The sequence below is a fragment of the Eschrichtius robustus genome, chromosome 6 (assembly GCF_028021215.1).
Source record: "Eschrichtius robustus isolate mEscRob2 chromosome 6, mEscRob2.pri, whole genome shotgun sequence".
Classification (NCBI taxonomy): Eukaryota; Metazoa; Chordata; class Mammalia; order Artiodactyla; family Eschrichtiidae; genus Eschrichtius; species Eschrichtius robustus.
In genome coordinates this window covers 41438432-41457197 of record NC_090829.1, presented here as the reverse complement: position 1 = coordinate 41457197, position 18766 = coordinate 41438432, and the positions used below count along the sequence as shown (strand labels likewise).

General features: G+C 42.0%; 1 protein-coding gene across 1 annotated transcript in view; it reads left to right on the top strand.

Annotated features, from left to right (window-relative positions):
• LOC137765860 (NACHT, LRR and PYD domains-containing protein 1a allele 5-like) overlaps positions 1–16461 on the top strand; it is a 37002-nt gene extending 20541 nt beyond the window's left edge. Inside the window, exons 7-18 of the mRNA XM_068545637.1 lie at positions 1950–1994; positions 2358–2405; positions 2564–2610; positions 2706–2755; positions 3044–3261; positions 3375–3625; positions 5914–6048; positions 8711–8849; positions 10143–10196; positions 10456–10536; positions 13143–13415; positions 15125–16461. Coding sequence (XP_068401738.1) covers positions 1950–1994; positions 2358–2405; positions 2564–2610; positions 2706–2755; positions 3044–3261; positions 3375–3625; positions 5914–6048; positions 8711–8849; positions 10143–10196; positions 10456–10536; positions 13143–13415; positions 15125–15144 — 1361 coding nt within the window. The 3' untranslated portion in view covers positions 15145–16461. The remainder of the gene's footprint in view (positions 1–1949; positions 1995–2357; positions 2406–2563; positions 2611–2705; positions 2756–3043; positions 3262–3374; positions 3626–5913; positions 6049–8710; positions 8850–10142; positions 10197–10455; positions 10537–13142; positions 13416–15124) is intronic.
• Positions 16462–18766: the final 2305 nt, after the last annotated feature.

Below are 18766 nucleotides of genomic sequence, written 5' to 3'. Positions count from 1 at the left end.
TCATCCTCATGATCGGATATGCCTTCTCCTCATAGGCATGAACTCTGAGGTCACCTGTGTCGTGTGGATTAAAGAGAAGCTGTGGTTTATGTGTTGGAGAGAATTGCATCAATTTCTCTGCTTTGGCTGGGAAGACCTGGTGGAAGACTCAGTTTGCTGGGTGGTTAGGATTCCCTAACCTCTTTTCTTTTCTCTGCTCCCAAGGCAGATAGGTAGAAACAAAAACATGGGATGTGGATGAAATGCAGTGTAGATCAGCAGTCCCCAACCTTTTTGGCACCAGGGGCCAGTTTCATGGAAGACGATTTTCCCATGGACCCGGGTCAGGGGGGTGTGGATATGGTTCAGGCGGTAATGCAAGTGATGGGGACGGTGATGGGGAGCCCCAGATGAAGCTTTGCTCACTCGCCCACCACTCACCTCCTGCTGTGCGGCCTGGTTCCTAACAGGATCCAGGGGTTGGGGACCCCGGGTATAGACGATAGCCATTAAATAATTTAGAATTTTATGATGCTTTTTAGGATAGTGGCTGTGGAAATATGATTGAAGAATTTTGTGGTGCAGGACTTGGGTCAGTATTTAAGAACCTTTGGATCTATAGTATTCTGAGTCCAGAATTCTGGATACTTTTAGTCTCTAGTTTCTATTTCATCTTAATGCTGTTTTTTAAAGCTGGTTCTCTCTTGCAACTCCTGGTTCCTGTATAATGAATGCCCTGATAGCCGGCAGCTGGTGTGGCCAGGGCTGGAACAGCATCCTGGGGAGAGTCCGCACCTTCTGGGCATTGGTGGTGGCCTAGGACCTTCCACACGTGGTGAAGATGCCTGTCCTACCCATGGGCTCACCCTCCCAAAGGTTGTTCAGAATCTTTAAAATATAAAACCAAGCATTCAACATATTAGGTCTTACCCCAAGTGAAGGGTTATTGTCTACTTTAGAATTCTTTAATTTTTTAATGAGTTCCACCCATTGCCCTAGCAAAATAATAGTTAATAACAGTTAGCTAGCACTCACTGAGTGCTTGCTGAGTGCCAGGTGCAATACCTGCCTGTAATTTTATTTTCTGTCTTTCTGGGGGTGGTATTATGTTAATCCTCATTTTACAGATGAGGAAAGTAATGGACAGAGAGGTTTAGTACATAACTAGAGTGCCCAAGCTCATGCAACTAGTGGCCGGTGTAGATAATAGGAAAATTCACCACTGTTCCCTTTCATAATACATTTTTGTATTCTGGAATTCTAGTCATTCAGAAAGTGAGCACTTACCAGGCCCTGGTGTTACAGTCCTCATGAGGCTTACATTCTAGTGGGGAGAGAGACAGGAAGCAGAAACACTGAACTGTATAGTGTGCAAGGTGGCAGGCAGTGCCCTGAAGAAAATGGAGGGGGAAGAGAGGTGTCAGGCAGGCCCTGCTTTGGTCGGGGCGGGGGCATCAGGAAAGCCTCTCCGATAAGGCGACATTTGAACAGAGACTGCAAGGATGTAAGGGAGTGAGCAGCGTGAATATTTGTGCTAGGAGACAGTAAGTGCAAAGGCCCCGAGGCAGGAGCGTGCTTTGGTGTGCAGAGCGGCTCGGAGTGACAGGAGGGCAGTAAGTGTGGGGAGGCTGATAGAAGCTGAAGTAGTGGGGAGCCAATGGAAGGAGTCTACATGCTAAATCAGAGGCGCTTACAAGATAGTTCCAGTTTAAATATGCCTAAAATCAGATGTCAACTCCTCTCTTACTTCCAAGCTTATCTCTAACTCTGTACTAACCTGAAGGGCTGATGCCAGTCAAGCTCTACCTTGGGGATAATGACTCCAGCTTAGTTCCCGACTCCTGGCCACCATGAAGGGCTCTTCACTGGGGGCTGCGGCTGTCCAGCTGAGACGCTGGCCTAGGTGAGGAGTAACCAGTGAAGAGCTCGTTCATGACCACCTGTGCCTCCGTCCCTTCTTGTCTCCGCAGATGGGGAGCTAAGAGAGTCTTCCACCGAGGAGGCGTCTAATCAGGGTAAGAGCGAGGCAGTGCCCTTGCCCTCTCGTTTTCTCTAATTCATCCCGTTCTGCCTGTGCCTGTGGTGTGAGAGGAGTATTCTGAGAGAGCTGTTGCTTCTGTGCCAAAAGATCAGCTAAAGACTTAATGTGCCAAAATGGGGTGCATGGAAACTTAAGAGTCGCTTCCAAGCTCGTTTTCATGCCTTAGACCTACAGCGGGACTCACAAGCATGATGCGTCATGTGGCACTGAATCCACTCACGGAGGTGTTTAATGTATGTTTAAAGTTCCTGTTGGTTGTGAAGCTGGAGATGGGGGTTTGAGTGATTTACCCTGTGGCTGACTTACGCCAATACATGTGTGACCATATCTTTTACAGTTGAAGAATGGGAGGGTAAAGAATTGCCCACAGGTCATTTTAATTCAGGTATGAACTGATGTTTTCCAAAATATTCTCATGATTGCTGAGGGACCTGTACCTTTGAATTTTGTAATCTGGTCATATCTTATATATTTATTAAAACAATTTTTGTCTGAAAATGCCAATCACATTCCTATAAGTAAAACTTTTTCTCTATCATTTAGAATTTAATGAAATCCAATCTCACTGTGAACACTGTAATGCTGAAAATGTAAGTATCTTTTAATTACGAAGGATGATTCTTTAATTTGCTTTATTTAAGAAAACAGCATTTACTTATAGGTTATATATGTGCTTTTTCTCCAGAAACACAATGAACTAGTGACCCCCAGGCTCCTTTCCCGGGGACAGTTTTTGTAAGTAATTGTGAATACAGAATACATATCGTCAGTAATTTAACTTTCTACATAATTATAACCCCAAGTAGGGGAAATACAAAAAGCATAACTAACTTTACACATTTTATGTAATTACTTGGATTGTTTTCTTTGATAATGGTGCTGCTTCAAAATGTTATAGAGTTCCCTTAGTGCTTTTGAGTGAAATTAAGAACAAAAAAATGAATTAAAAAAAACAAAATTTTCAGAAGTCTTCTCCTAAGCAAACATCAGGACTAAACAGGTGTTCTTATCTATCCAATGCAGACTGAAGGTGGACACAGAGGGAACTTACCAGTGCACGGAGACTGGTCTGATATTTGAGGTTAACAGAAAAGTTGACATCAAGTATTGCGTCCTGTCCTGGAGCAAATACGCGGACCTGGTTGTGAAGCCCTGGGTTGTCGGTGGACCCTTGTTTGATGTTAAATGTGACCCAACCTGTCTTACCTCCATTCATTTTCCACATTCCCTCTGCTTGGGTCGTAAGTACTCGTTTGCTAAAAGTTTAGTTAGTGTGTGCGTGTGCATATGTGTGAGAGTACGTGTGCAACCCATACAGTACCTGGAATACTGATTCACCTTCGTGTGTTAACAGACTGCGATGCCAACATGATGTTCAAAGTCTTACATGTTAAAAGTACTGGGGCCTTGTTAGAATATACTGTGGACCATTCTGCAACCCATGTCAAATGGCACGTGAGCTCTCTTTCTCCTGTGGGACCTGTTATTCAAAGCGAAGAAGCAGTATTCCACCACGGGGCCGTGATCCTGTACAAAGCCATCGACCATAATCCATCCTTGTCTTTTCGAGTGTACATAGCAACCAATAATGAGTCCTTCATCAAGGTAAGTCAATGAAAGTGAATACTAAATGTTGAATACTTTGTGTTCAGACTTGACATGACGTCCGGGTGGGTCCCGCCCCTGTTGATTTAAGCGTCACCCACAGCGGGTCTGATTTGGTGCTCGCCCACAGAGGTCATCAGGTCAGCGCCTGGGTGCATGCCAAGTCCTCAGATCCACGGAGTATGGGTGTTTATACATGTAAACAGTGTCGTGAAGATAACAGATAGGAAAATAGCGCTCCAGAGGTGGGGATGGCGCAGACAGGCAGGCCTGGCCTTGGAGAGGGTTGCCTGGTGGGGAACCTAGGCCATCTATTCTCTACACCTTGCTACTCAACATGTGGTCTTGGGACCAGGGGACATGGAGACCAGCAGGGGCTGGCTGACATTAGCAGGGAGTTCGTTAAAGTGCAAAGTCTCAGCCCCACCCAGACCTGCAGACTCAGAGCCTGCACTGGTCAACATTCCCAGGTGATTGGGACGTTAGAGTTGGAGAAGCACCTGCTCTGGATACACTGGGGAGCCGTTTCAGGTCTTTGGGTCAAGTGTAGGGCGACTGAAGGTTTCTCCTTGGCCTAAAGCTCCGTCAGTAAGATGGATCTCTTAGGGTGACTCATTCCAGAGCAATTTTTTGGATAAAAATTGACCTTGGGTTCAACATTCTGGGTTTTGTAGCAGCAAATGTTCATGAAGCACCCAATATGTTTAAGGTAGAATGGCCTGAGGGGAGGGGTGTGGATATTCATAATGGAACCAGTTTTCCAGAACGCAGAATAAGGCCATGATGTTTAGCCCATTTTCTGCACTGTATCTATAACAGAGAACTGAATCTCCTTTCATAGGCTGACTCACTGTCAATACAGTTATAATGACTTAGAGGTGGATGGAGCACTGAAATATAGTAGATAAAGCAGTGACTCAAAATTATACTTTCAGATTCAAAATTAGGGTTTAACAGAATTGGAAAAAAATAAGCATTAGAGCTATAATAAAGTGTACTAATTTATGAGTTATAATTTGAGTTATAGAATTTATATCAAAATACCTACTCCCAGTGGTTTTAGGTTGTAATATTTCCATGCTTTAAAAATATACTGATTTTAATTAGCAATATGTATTAAAGTATAAAAACTTTATTAAGTAATAGGTTCTTAGTTTCCTCCTAAGCAAGTAGAATATGCTTCCTGTAGTCTCATTGAAGATAATACTTTCCGTTGGGAAAGTAGTCTTTAAAACGGTATAAAAATAATCACATCTAAAGTATAATTAGTATAGCACAGGGCACTCTGCTCAGTGTTATGCGGCAGCCTGGACCCGAGGGAGTCTGGGGGAGAATGGATACATGTATATGTATGGCTGAGTCGCTTTGCTGTGCACCTGAAACTTTCACAACATTGTTAACGGGCTCTACTCCAATATAAAATAAAAAGTTAAAAACAAAAGTATAATTAGCATAGATTTGGAATAAGTACTATTATTTGATGAACTTTATATTTTTTTAAAGTAAAATCAACTAATTAAAAGAGCGTTATTCCACACTTCCTGGGAAGCTGGGGTAGGGAGCTGATTGTATCAGCAAATGTAGAGAAGGATGCCACCAGAACAATGGGGAGTGTGGCATGCATAAGGCAGGATGTCCTTCCTGGCTGATGTTTTATTTTTACACCTTTCTTCTTGGGTTGGTTTTTTTCCTACGTAGGAAAAGATTTCCTTGAACTCTGCCTCAGGAAACCTAAATTTCATGTTCGGCTCTACAGCTGCTTTACCAAGGGAGCTTGGGTCAAAGGTTACATTAACCTCTTGGGGGCATTTGAACATTACATATAAAATCAGTGTCCCCTCTAGGGCCATGTCAAAGGGATAGTTGTGAAAATAAGGATGGAAACAAACTCTGAGTAGGCTGGAACCATGTACAGTAAAATAGTTGCTTTCTGTTCACACGATGGGCATGTAGTTAGTAATACAAATGTGTAATGCTAGCGCTAATTTAATTTTCTCAGATTCTTCAGAAGCAGATTTTTGGTGCCACACAGGGTATATAAGTGTTGCTTTTGGCTGTAGTGCTTTTGCAGGAAGATGTTTGGCGATCTGGGTGCCGGAAATGCAGATCAAAGGCGACTCAGCCTCTGTGGCTTTTTTCCCTTGTGAGCACTGTGAAAGCTACTCCCCCGCTGTCATTCTGTAGGAGGAAGTGAAGATAATGCAGCTGGCACATGCACAGCCTGGCTCTTAGGTCTCTGACAGTTGTTGCTGATGGATTTCAAAACCAAAACCTATTTCCTCCTTTAGGATATTTCCAAATCTGTAAAGCACTCCTCTAAGAAATTCATGAAAATCGACAAGCCTCCCGTTTGCCAGAAGTTGTTGCAGAATGGGAAGAAGTACAGGCTGATCAGTGAGCCAGAAGCTGAAATCACCCCCGAGGTAGATATTTTAAAAACCACCTTGGAGTAGTAGCAAGGATGTATATTTCTTAGATATGGTGTTTTGAAGATATTCAAATTAATGCATTTTGTTTTCCTTTTTTATTTCCCAGTTTCTAAGAAGGCAGTTGTTTTGCTAAACTTGTTGTTTATTCCAAAAATGCAGTTGAATTTCAGGATTTATCTGCAATCATTGGAAAAATAGACTATCCAATCTCTTTCCCTTTAAAAAGGTTTTAAATGTTCTTGCATTTTAAATTAAATTCTTCAAACAATGTTAGCAAGGGATATTGGGCTTTTCTTACTGGAAGGCATTTGAAAAATAGTTATGAGGACAAACTGTTGTTAGATTTGAACTATTCACTGTACACACCATGACATTTGTAAGTGATCTTGGTTTCTTGGAAATGACTTAGTTTATTTTTAAAACTTATTTTCATTATGTGCTCTGAGCATATGCCACAGCTTCTCTAGTCTGGACGGCTGCATGGAAATTCCTTTTGTACACCTCCTTTTGTTTGTTTGTTTGTTTGTTTTATAGTTCATGAAAAGTTGAAAACATGTTTTGATTCCATTAAATTAAAATGTGAGGCAAGAGAGCTAATGGCAGTGGTCCATGTTGTACTGTTTTATTATATTATTAGGGGCCTCGTGCCCTGTAGAAGCAGTCAGGTTGGTCAGACAGTCTTCTATAACCTTCCTTCCTTTCCAGTTTCAAAGCGTCTCTCCACACCCTTTGAACCATTTGAGCCTTACAACAACATGGCTGAGGAAACTAATGTGCAAAGCAGGTGGGCGATCTGCACACACCTGGGCGCTGGAGGGCTCGCCCAGGGCCCCGACTGCCCTTGACCTCTAAAGCCACTGTCCCCACACAGGGATCTGAGAGGCTGATTCTCAGCCCTTCTAAGCTGATCAAGTCCTGGCAGATGGTACATCAAAACAATCACGAGAAGCAAACTGCAGCCTTGTCTGGGAAGTGGAATTAAATTAGAAGGGTGTGCTTAGAGCAGTGATTCTTGGCCTTTGCTGCATAGTGAAATTCCCTGAGGAGCTTTAAAAACATTCCGTGGCCTGGGTCCCACCTCCAGAGATGCTGACTTAATTGGTCTGGGAATGGCCTGGGCATTGGGCTTATTAAAGCTCCCGAGGTGACTATAATGTGCTGCCACGTTTAAGAACCACTAGGAGAGGGAATAATACATATTGAATGGATGGATGTGCCCAGGAAGACACCGAGGGGGTCCCAGGAGTTCATTCTTACAAAAGATGTTGATAGCTGGAGGGCTTTAAATAGTCTACGTTCTGTTAACCACACTTCTGGCCAATAAAATGGGGATAATCTCCCAGGATTGCTGTAAGGATCATACCAAGTAATGGTTTGGGAGCACTCTGAAAGTTATCAAACTGTGTAAATATAAGGTGTTCTTACTAGTTTTATACCATTAATGATTTGCTTAACTGACATTGATCAGAAGTGCCTATTACCAGTCAGCTTGAGATAAGAGCTAAGAATTGAAAAACAAATAAGTCACAGTCTTTTCCCTCAAAGTGATAGAAATACTCCATTCATGAAAAGAAATAATTTTAACATAATGTGTTACTATAGAGATGGGTGCGAAGTGCAGTGGGTCTCCGGGAATGCTTTCCACGTGGGTGATGTTTGTTCTGGGTTTGAAGGGTGAGGGATTCCCTGGAAGAGATGAGCTTTCCGAAGCTCTCCCGGAAGAGGGGCCGCAGGTGTCTAGGTGAGGGGGCGGGGATGTGCCGTTGGGCTGGAGGCCCCAGGATAGTTCTGGAGAAGCTGAACGTGGAGGGATTTAGGAGGAGTAGGGCCCGGGGAGGGCGCTGTCTCAGCTTTGTAGGCCCAGGTGACTGACCCCTTAGAAGGTTGTGAAGATCATACTAGTGACTTGGAACGGAGAGGGAGGGGGACAGGTTGTGATGGTGACGCCCTGTGCAGGTCACTGATATTTTTTAAAAGATGTATTTCTCCCGCCAGCCTTGCTAGCCAGCCTGGAGAGGAGCAGAGGAGGGGGAAGGCAGGAGGCAGTCTGTGTAGTGGTTAAGAGCTCACGCTCTGGAGCCACGAGGTGTGGATTCAAATTCCAGTTCCGTCACTTCCTAGGTGTGGACCTGGGCAAGTTCATTCGCTTCTCTGGGAATCTTTATCCATAAAATAGCGATACGAGGATTTGTTGGGGGACGGCAGTGTTCAATGAGGACATGTGGATAAGACACTGCACATAGTTCTGTAAATGCGGAATCAACCGCAGATTGGAGAACGATCTAGGAAAAGGATGGTGGGGAGTTTAAAAGCACCTGGGATAGGGTGGCTGATGGGTGAACACAGGTTCCATTTGGGAAAGATGAAACGTTGGAATCAGGAAAGGCTGAAAAGTTACACTTTAGAAAACTAGGGCCACAGGACTAGAAGCTTCCATGAGGTAGGAAAGCAGTTTGGAGTACGAGTAAAGAGGGGCTAGGAGCAGGAGAGTGAGAGGATGTATGATTAAGGAGTGGGATTTCCAAGGTCGAAATTTCAGTGAGCCTTCAAGCACTAACCCTTCTCATTGCCATTATTCCTTATCTGACATTTTATGTTGTTAATTAATGCAACTTTTAAATTTCAGAAAATCACGTGTTGTTTTTTTTTTTAAAAGGAAATTGAATTTGTGGATGGTTCACTTTTAAAATTGAAAAGTTATAGTGAAGTGTATTTGGAGCAACCAGCGGAGTTTAAGTTACTTTTGGTTGAAATGGATTCCGAGGAAATTGTATGGAAAGCAAAACTGAGAGAGTGTGAGTGTTTTGTATCTTGAATTAAAACTCTGTTTGGGGGTTGAGGGGGGCAGGTGGCCTGGGTGGAAAAGCAAATAGAGTAGTTGTCTGTCCCATCACTGTAATATTAAAACATTCGATTAAGAGAAACAGAGGCCCCAGCTCCTGGGCAGAAGTGCTGGCTCTGCTTCTCAGGCACCCACCGTCCAAATCCCCAGAGTCAGTGGGTGCACAGAGTCCATATTTGCTCTCATGTCTTTATACTCCAGAAACGAAACCCAGTCTAATCAGTTTGGAATTCTGTGCTAGTTTAAGCAGGAAGCTTTTCTATAGGTGTGACTCCTGTTCTCAATATTATACCCTTAAGTTAGCCAGTTTGAAACAGGCCCTTTTATCCAAACTACAATTACTTAGCTGGGGAGAGTCCTAGCTGGGACTGTGTATTGGGGATTGTAGTATTTTTGCTCGGTATTCATTAATATGCTCAAATAAATGAACCCGAAATACGTTACTTTTTAATCACAGCAAATGCCACGGGAATAAAGGTATTTAACATGTAGCAACCTGAATGACAGAAGTTCTTCTAGACTAAGCCTCTTGGCAATTTTAAAGACCACTTTTTAAGACTTCTTTTTTTAAACTTACTTAATATTCTGCACTGTAAGATGGTTCTGGTCTCCATTATTTTGGCGGCCTAAGCTAACAATGAACTGAAATTGCACATCACTATTAGGCATCTTCACTAAAGGAACCTGCAGAAGGCCTGCCTGACACATAGGCATCGGTTAGAGCAGGGGCTGAATTTCACATGGGGCAGGTGGTGTCGAATCACCGGTGAAGTGTCCAGAAAGAACCCCTCAAGTACAGAATGATAATACATATATGAGATTCTTTTACGTGGAGTACATATAAATACACTTAAAATTTAAAGATGTTTATTTTTATGGCTTCCTTCTCCATATGGCACATGATGCCAGTGTTCTATTTATGGTAGTTCTAGATTTAAAGAAATACGGAGCGAATGACATTTCACCTGGCAGATGGGTATGGCAGATATCATGACAGTGGTGTGCGGATGACTGAAGTTTGGGAAACACTTGTCCCACAAGATGTGTTGGAAGGAGTACTTGTTATTTATCTCAAGAGTTCAAGCCCAGTGCATTTGCATACATACCAAGTTAAAACCCCAAACTCATATTTGAACTTTAGAGAGATTGCCAAGACCCTCGGGTTTCAGGTGCTTTCATAAATCGATTGCTTTACTTCCAGTTTCAAAACCACTTTTTCCAATTGCTGCTTATTGTACTTTAACAGGTGACTGGGTTCAGCATGATCAGAACCCGAACGTTTCGAAAAGCGGCACAAGTGGTAAGTGCTCGTAACTGGGCATTAGACTCGTCTGTTCCTGCCATCCACTAGAATTTTAATTCTGCTGTGCAAATACGGTAACGTTAAGGATCTGTTCCGTGTTCCATAACTCTTAATCATCTGATCGAGCTTTGAATCCATTTTCAATTTGTTTCTATCTCAATGATGATTTTTTTAAAAAAGAACTCTAGTTTGAAGATGGGTAGACAATAAGAACCCTAAGGGAAAGCCAATTTTTTGTTGTTGTTGTTTTTTAAAGGTAATAGGCGGCGAAAAATGAGTAGCAGCTTACCTGATGAGGTGGTCTATGATAAAAGAATGAAGCAGATTGACACTTCAGGTTTGTAAAAATGTCACCCGTGGCTATCAGTTGTTTTCCCTCGTCTCCCCTATTGACTTTCATGCAGCACATGTGCTTTTTGGGTCAGTCCTCCTGGAGCCACCTCCTAGGTGTGCGTGCCCTCCCAGATACTTGCCCTCTGTGTCCCAGCTCCTTAGGGCTGGATAAGGGTCCTTCTTGGTCTGCCCCAGCTTACTTTTCCTGCTTGACTGCCCACTCCTCCCCTTCACTCGGTGAAAGTAGAATGGAGGGCCAGGGGAAGCTCCTGCAGCCCGTAGGGACAGGGGCCGTGGCCTGTCCATCTGTGCGTTTTCCCATAACACTGAGCCTGCAGCCTTTTATGTAGAAGGTAATGAATATTCATTGAAGGAGTAAATAGTGAATGTCCATGTGTGCATTCACTGGCCTCAAAGTTATTAGCTACTTTTGGGGGAAGGAGCCGCCAGCTCAGTTATTGGAGACAAAGGTCAACTTAATTTCTTCCAATTAAATGGCAGAGACCAAGACTTGATAGTTGTGAAAATACAGTAGAGATTTAAACATTTAAAAACAATACTCCAAGGAGCCAGAAGATGGAGTATGTACCTCAAAATTCAAGTCCAGCCAGAATTCACAAATTTAAGTTAAAGAACCCAGACTCAAATTATATGAGACAAGATCGCAAGGCTTTGGGGGCCTCGTGTAACTCCCCAGATTAACCCTTTCATCAAAATACCTTTTATTTTACTATTGTAAGAAGGTATGAATCTCTAAAAGCAGATAAACTCTCTATAGACTAAAATAAGCTATTCTTTACTTGCTAGAGCAGGAGGTTGTGAGGATGACATATGTCTGATTTTACTGTATGTCACTAGAGAAAAGTTTATTATTTCTATTTAATGAACATCAAAATGAGGCTCTAGAGTTATTTTAAAAGCTAACCAAGTTGGGATACAATATTTTTCCAGTTTTATAGAGATATAATTGACAAAATTGTATATACTTGAAGTACACAGTGTGATGTTTTGATGTATGCATATATTGTGAAATATTTACCAATCAAGTTAATTAGCACATCTATCATCTCACATAGCCTTTTTTTTTTTTTTTTGGTGGTAGTGAGAATGCATAAGACCTACTCTCTTAGTAAATTTCAAGTGTACAACACAGTATTATTAACTATAGTCACCATGCTGTATATTAGATCCTCAGAACTTACTCATTTGTAACTGAATGGGAAACAATTTTATATTAAATTGATATATAGGAAAAGTTTTTTTCTTGCAATTATTTGGCTATTTAAAATTAGCTCCAACAGCAAGTAACTAGAAATAGAATTAAAATGATCAAATACTACCTAGAAAGGTTAAGATTTCCAACCTTTTTAGAGTTGACAATGTAGTAGCGAATAAATTAATAAGATTTACTTTTTTTAAAAAAACTTTTAATTTTATATTGGAGTACAGCCAATGAACAATGTTGTGATAGTTTCAGGTGCACAGCAGAGGGCTCAGCCATACATATAACATGTATCCGTTCTCCCCCCAAACTCCCCTCCCATTCAGGCTGCCACATAACATTTTGGGGGGTTTGGGGATGGTCCTGAGAACTTACATTTTTGACAGATTCCCTGTGCAGTTTTCATTGTAGCAGTTTGAGAGGTAGGAGCACACTCCCATGTATCAGGAGACCACTAGGGGGCAGGGGCCATCCTTTAGAACCCATTCTTCAGTCTAGAACGTTAGAGAGGAAACTGAAGTGGGTTAGGGTCCAATACAAACGTTAGGTTCACTGTAATAGATTGTTGGCTGTAGATGAGTGAAAGCGTTACGGTCCTGGAGGAGGGGCAGGAAGGATTCTTCCTCCCTCTTATTCCCTTCTAATGTCACCTCCAGTGTTTGTAAGGCCTTGAGGATCCTTAACCGAGACTCTGTACCCCATGAGCTTTGCTGCACCATAGCACAACCAGCTGAAAAGTGGGAACGTAGGAAATCCACCTTACTGCTTGGGCTGATATTTTTTATGGGGCCAGTGGTTTCCATTGGCAAACATATACCCTTCCAAGATTATGACACTGTTTCTTAGTGAGCAACAGATATTACAGATACCATCCCCTGGCTTTTCTGTGGAATGTGCTCTTTCCCCTAATGCCAGGAGGTGGTGGAATGGAGACTGCAATTCATATCTCTTGCCGTTCTCCTTATTGACCACTAAAGGTAGCATTTTGTATGTGGTGTTAACACTTAGATGAAGATGCAGAGCTGGGCAAGGGTAAAAGCTGTATATTTTTCTTTTTGAGCCACATAAATTATTTTTGGTGCCTGATTTTTTTTTTTTTTTTACTCCAACCTAATTTGTGCTGCTTTATAAAACAATTTCATTCCCTGAATTATTGAATTATCATGTGAGCATTATACCCCAGTTTAATGTTGTATGAAATTGTTCCCTTTGGTCCTTAAAATAGTTGGGAAAGCAGGGATTTTTTTGACACTTAAATATATTTTAAAAGCAGTTATTAAAGTTTCGAATCATGGTTTCTTTTTTTATATAAAGAGAATACATTTTCATTGTAAATGGCTATAAATGAAGTGTTTAGAGGAACAACTGAATTCTTCATGTGCTTTTAGATGGAGTGAAGACTAAAACCTTGTTAACAGACACTCAGTTGATTAACCTTGCTGAGAAGTTGGGGAAGGAGTGGGTAAAGATTGCCATTGCCAACCTGAAGTTGAAGATTAGCGACATTGATGCTATCCTGGAGAAGAAAGAAGATGTCACGATCAATAAGTTTAGGATGCTGAAGAAGTGGCAAGAAAAGGAGCAGAGTAACGCCACAGCTCAGAATTTATGGAACTGCTTAAAAAATGTCAATTCAGTTGAAGTCCAAGATGTGCTGAAAGGTAAGTAGGAAGTTATCTTAGTCATTTACTTGAAATCAAGCTGTGTCTTTGCAAATAGCAAATTTCTATTATAGATTGTGTTGCTTGTGTATTTATAAGCTGGGGTTTAGAGAACTGTGCAAATGCTGTAGCAGTAAGCATGTGGGCTGCCATAATCTAAGTAAAGGTGACTCGTGTATGGAGTCAGAGGAAGTGTTCAAATCCCATCTCAAGTGCTGGCTAGGTTTGTGACTAGGCAAAATTTTTTTTTTTAATTGAAGTATAGTTGATATATAATATTGTATGTCACAGGTGTGCAATATAGTGATTCACAGTTTTTACAGGTTATACTCCATTTATAGTTATAAACTACTGGCTGTATTCCCTGTGTTGTACGATATATCCATGACTAAGCAAATTCCTTACCTGATTTTAAACCTCTGTGTTCCCATCTGTCAAATGGATGCAAAACCCCAATGTCCTGGGTCTGGTGTGATAACGAAAAGAGGTAATGCGTGTAAAGCTCCAGGCAGGTAGTGAGGCTCAGGCAGGGACCTGACTGGTAGCATTCATTGATCCTTCTAGGCTTTCTGTGGTGCTGAAGCAGTGCTCCAGGAGGCCACTGCGTGGCACCAGTGAACCTTCAGCAGCAAAGAAGGGAAGGGAAAGAGCAGAACCCAAGAGAGAGCTAAAGGGAGTTGTTTCTGGTCTCAATCCAGAAAACCACAGGGTTCCTTCCTTTGCTCTAAGCACTTCTTTTTTTGTGGCTTGACTTACTTAGCACATTGTTAGAATCAAGGTCAAACCAATTCACAACTTTGATTATTATATATTGTTACCATGATTAACAAATGTGTGGTGTTACTTCTCAGAAGCCTCAGCAAATCAGAGAGAGGTTTTTATTTGGACTTTTTATTCCTTAAAGAATGTAAAAGTGTGTCAGCTCCCCAAAAGCTTATATGAAAAGTAAGAGTCTGGGGCGAACTTTCAGGATGCTGTCAGGTGTGGTGGGCAAGCTTTCTGAACTCCCCCACCATAGTTTGGATGCAAAAGCTGCAAGCAAATAGAAGAGCCAGTTTTTCAATATCAAATTTTTCATTCTTTTTCATGGGTATGTTGAAATTATGTAAGTCACTGAGGCCCACATGTGGAAATCTGCTTATTTGCATTTAAGCACTTCTGCCTGTTGACAGTCTGGCCTCTGTGCTGTGATAAGGAAATAATCACAGCCTCTTCCATCAGAGGAAGGCTTGGAAATCTGACTATCTCACAAATCCTGTAGAATGGGTTGTTATTTTTTGTTTTGTTTTTATCTGCTGTTGACCTCACTAGACGCTTGACTTGCTGACACAAAGCTATACCAGGGTTTGTGACATTTTTTAGCAGTGAAGGGGATCATAAAAGCTTCTTAGTCCATTCCCCTCATTAAATAGGAGAAAAATCTTCTGTGAGTTAAAAACGAACAAACAAAAAGCCAAAAATTTGCCAGTGTTTTATGCCCTCATGTAGCCAAAATGTCTGGTTAATTGGCTGAATTTTGTTTTTTTATCAGGATGTTTTAGTATCTTGTAACTACAACCTTAAAAAATTGCACTGGTTTATCTTCAGCTCAGGAAAACCCAGCCACTCCCAGGAATTCTTTTTTGAAATGGACAAGCAACTTTCTTTAAAAGCATGTGCCCTTTCCCCCCCAACAATGAATCTCTGAATTCATTTCTCTGTTTTGTTAGGTTTCTTACAGGAAACGTGAAGTTTGGAAGATGAGCTGGAAAAGGAAGCTTCAGGAACTTTTACCTGCAAAGACCCTCGCCGTGGTAATTGGGTGTGGACTCCGGAACCTAGAGCTGCACAGCCTGTGGAAGCAGCTCCTTTCACAGGCTGCCCACAGCTCACATTATTCAGGGGCAGAGGGAATGAAATATTTGGAAACCTTGAGGAAGAAAAAAACCTCTGCAATATCAAGATTTTTTTTTTTTTTTTGTACCTCCCACTCACACCCTCCCACCCGCTTCCCCACCCAAACAAATACACTTACAAAGGGTGCTTAAAATGACCCAACGCATTCAGGTGAGAAATGCGATAGTTTTCCTTTTGGAGTCTGTGAACTATGAAATATATATCAAGTGTTTGAAACATTTTTAGCGGTTAAGTGTTGGAGTACTTAAACGGCACCAATTTCTTTTAGTTTTTTTCCTAATGACATTAATAATAAAGAGAGGTTCCTATTCTTTTAGCTCCCACGCAGTCGGACACTTATGTGCCTCCAGGTACAATATGTCTTTTTATGTGGGGTGTGATTTCCATGTCTCACATTACTAACCAGTCTGGCTAGTGGTCTGTTAGACCATTAAACCAATCATGTTACCTGGTCCTAGGGTGATTAGAAAGGAATGTAATCCTCTCCCCATCAGTGTTGGTGCAAACCCTCAGAGGTGATTGCCTCATCTCACTGGGCAAGTGCAGCTGGGTCCGTCTTCAGAGTCCCTGCAGGTTTCATCAACCTTCCGAAATCACCAGGCCAAACACTACATTTCTTGACTTTGGCCCCTGGGTCCTTTACTTTGGGGAGGGTTGGTGGGTGGGGAGCACAGGAATGCCACTCAGAAATAGCCTTAGCCAGGACCAAGGGAAAACTGTCATCTCTTCTCGAGGAGGACTTGCCCCAGGGAATCATGGGCCATATTGGCTCTTGTTAATGGGTGAAATCTTTTTTTTTTTTTTATGTATAGATACTGTCACTCTCCCAGAATCATGCATGTGGTGATTAACATTTTGGATATGTTTTGTTAACTTATTTGAAGAAACTATAAATTACCATTAGTCTCCTGTAGACATTAGCTGGAGAGTAAATTCAATCTCAATGAATTAGAGAAACACACTTTAACTATAGCATTGCCTGTGAAGAACAAATTGACTTTATAGGGAAGAACGTATTTCTAATGTCAGGGATTCTGTGGAATTTAAGTCAATGTCACTTTATGAGTTTTTTTTTAATTGTTCTATATTTTAGGAAACACATGGAGTTTTAACATTCAGAAGTGTAAAATACTTAAAGGACTTGAATTTTTTAAACGTTTATTATTTTTTATAAGTTGTTTTCCAAAGAAAAGCATAATTTCAGAAGTGCTTTGTATATAAGCTGCTTTCCTAGCAATTTCCAACCTTTTTCCTACTATGGATAAAGGGAAGACCAATAAATCTGCATTTGTACAGTGCTAATATGTCTTCTTTGTATTATTATTTACTGACAAATTACTTTTTAAAGCATCATATTCCTTGGTTGCTATTATCTTGGCTGTTTGGACGTTAGTTGGTTTTGCTCCCAGCCCCAGTTCTTGGACTGAGGCCGAGTGAGTGTAAACCAGGGTAAACTAACCCAGGAGTTTGCACAGATTCAGGAGAACCTGCACATCCCCTAACCCTTCTCACTCCAGGAATGATTTAGAGTGTGTCTCCCCCCCACCCCGTGGATGGGGAGGTATGTTTTTATGTAAAACCAGGTGGATTCATAATTAGTTCCTTACTTGTGCATCTCTGTAACAGGATTTTTCTGCATATTGGGGGCACATTTTGTTATTTTTTTGGATTGCTTTAGGGGACAACCTTTCTTCCCTGCTTCATCATGTGGAAGTGTGTTTTCACTCCATTTTCTAAAGAGGCCACTGTATTTGCCGATATTTAAGTGTGCTCTCACGAGGACAGTGGTTTTCAGAGGTTGGCCCAGCCTGTTGCCGTTGCTGGAAGTCCTTCTTGGGTTGAAGCAGCACACTGCTTGCTGAAGGTGAGGATTCCAGACTGCTTGGGAATGCATCTTTTCCAGCCCACATTCCAGGGCTTGAGCATTTCTGTTAATGGCTCTGTGGCTGCTGATACTAAAACAGAGGCCCTGGGGTTGAGTTCTGAGTGCAGAGTTCTGAAGTTCTTCCTGCTTTTTTAACTGGGACTTCCAGCCTTGAGCCTCCAGAGGATTTAGATCCAATTTATTCAAACCGTGATGTAAATTTCTGGTTAAACAGCCTGTAGTTAGGCTGCTATCTTTATTCTGCAGAAGTACATTCTTGCTGTTTGCTGTAACCTTTGGCACGAGTTTCATTTTTAGAAGGGGGTCTGATCTATGCATTTATAGCAGTGTTTTATTTTCAAGCAAGTTGAGAAATCTAAAAGATGGTTTTGTGACTTATAAAAACTTAACTGCGGGGAGGGGCTTGGCCGAGTTCTGTTCTTTCTTTAGCTGTAGGAGCCTTTTGTGAAAGGAAATCTCACCTGGAACCTGCATTGGTAAAGCGTTCAGAAGTGGAGCTGCTCTGCCGGGGGGTTACTGAGGGCTGATGAGGGGCCGTCGAGGCACCCTGCTGGACCCCTGACCCACTCCTGTCGGGGGCAGCGTGGGAACCAGCTGATAAGATGACTGCTTGGGTCTCTGGGAGCTGTCGTCCAGGAGTTTGTATCTACGATGTCTGCAACGGGAGGTAAACCCCTTTCCAGTTCACCAGTGATGGATGTTTGGGCGGCACCTTGCTCCTGAAGGGATCACATAATGCCAAACCATAGACATGTAAATTATTTAAATCAACAGGCTTGTGGAGACCTTCCAGCCTTCCTTTCCTCTGCAGTGATGACCGCAGATGACAGCTGATGCTCCAACAGCCTGGGTTCCAGAAGAGAACCATGAGAGCAGAGCCCCCAACTGATAGGCAATGAGCATGTACCTCAAGCAAGAAATAAACCTTTGTTTTAGGCCAAAAAACCAAAACCAAAAACAGCCTTAATGAATTTTGGATTTTCCCCCATTCTAAGCATGTATAATGGTTTTGAGCCAAGCAAGCATGTGCATTTTACAATTCTTAACTTTTTTTTTGTAATTGGGAATACTTTGATTCTTAAAGACTAAAGACTTTCTTATGTATTCCTAGATTAGGAAAAGAAATGAGAAACGCGTGGAAACCCATGAAGATTTGCCTTTCTCTACCATTTTTGAGTGCTGGGGCCTGAGCACACAAATACTTGTATAACATGACATTTCCTGTACTTGAAGCCTCACAGTGTAGTGAGGGAGAGAGGAGAAGCATAAGTAACTATGATGCTGTTTGCGTGGTTATGATGAGTTACTGTGTGACCTTAATATGAGAGGCAAAGGATACTGTGGCTGTGTGCATAGGCCAGAGCCAGGCCGCCTGGGTTCAGATCCCAGCATCAGCCACTTACCCTGTAAGTGTCTATGGCCTCTTGGTTTAGTTTCCTCATCTATAAAAAGGGGAAGGTAATAACACCTCCTCCTAGGGTTTTTGGGAGGATTCTGTGCGTTTGTGGTAAACACTTGTAGAAACATGCCTGGCACTTAGTAAGCACGGAGTAAGCATTAGTTCCTATTG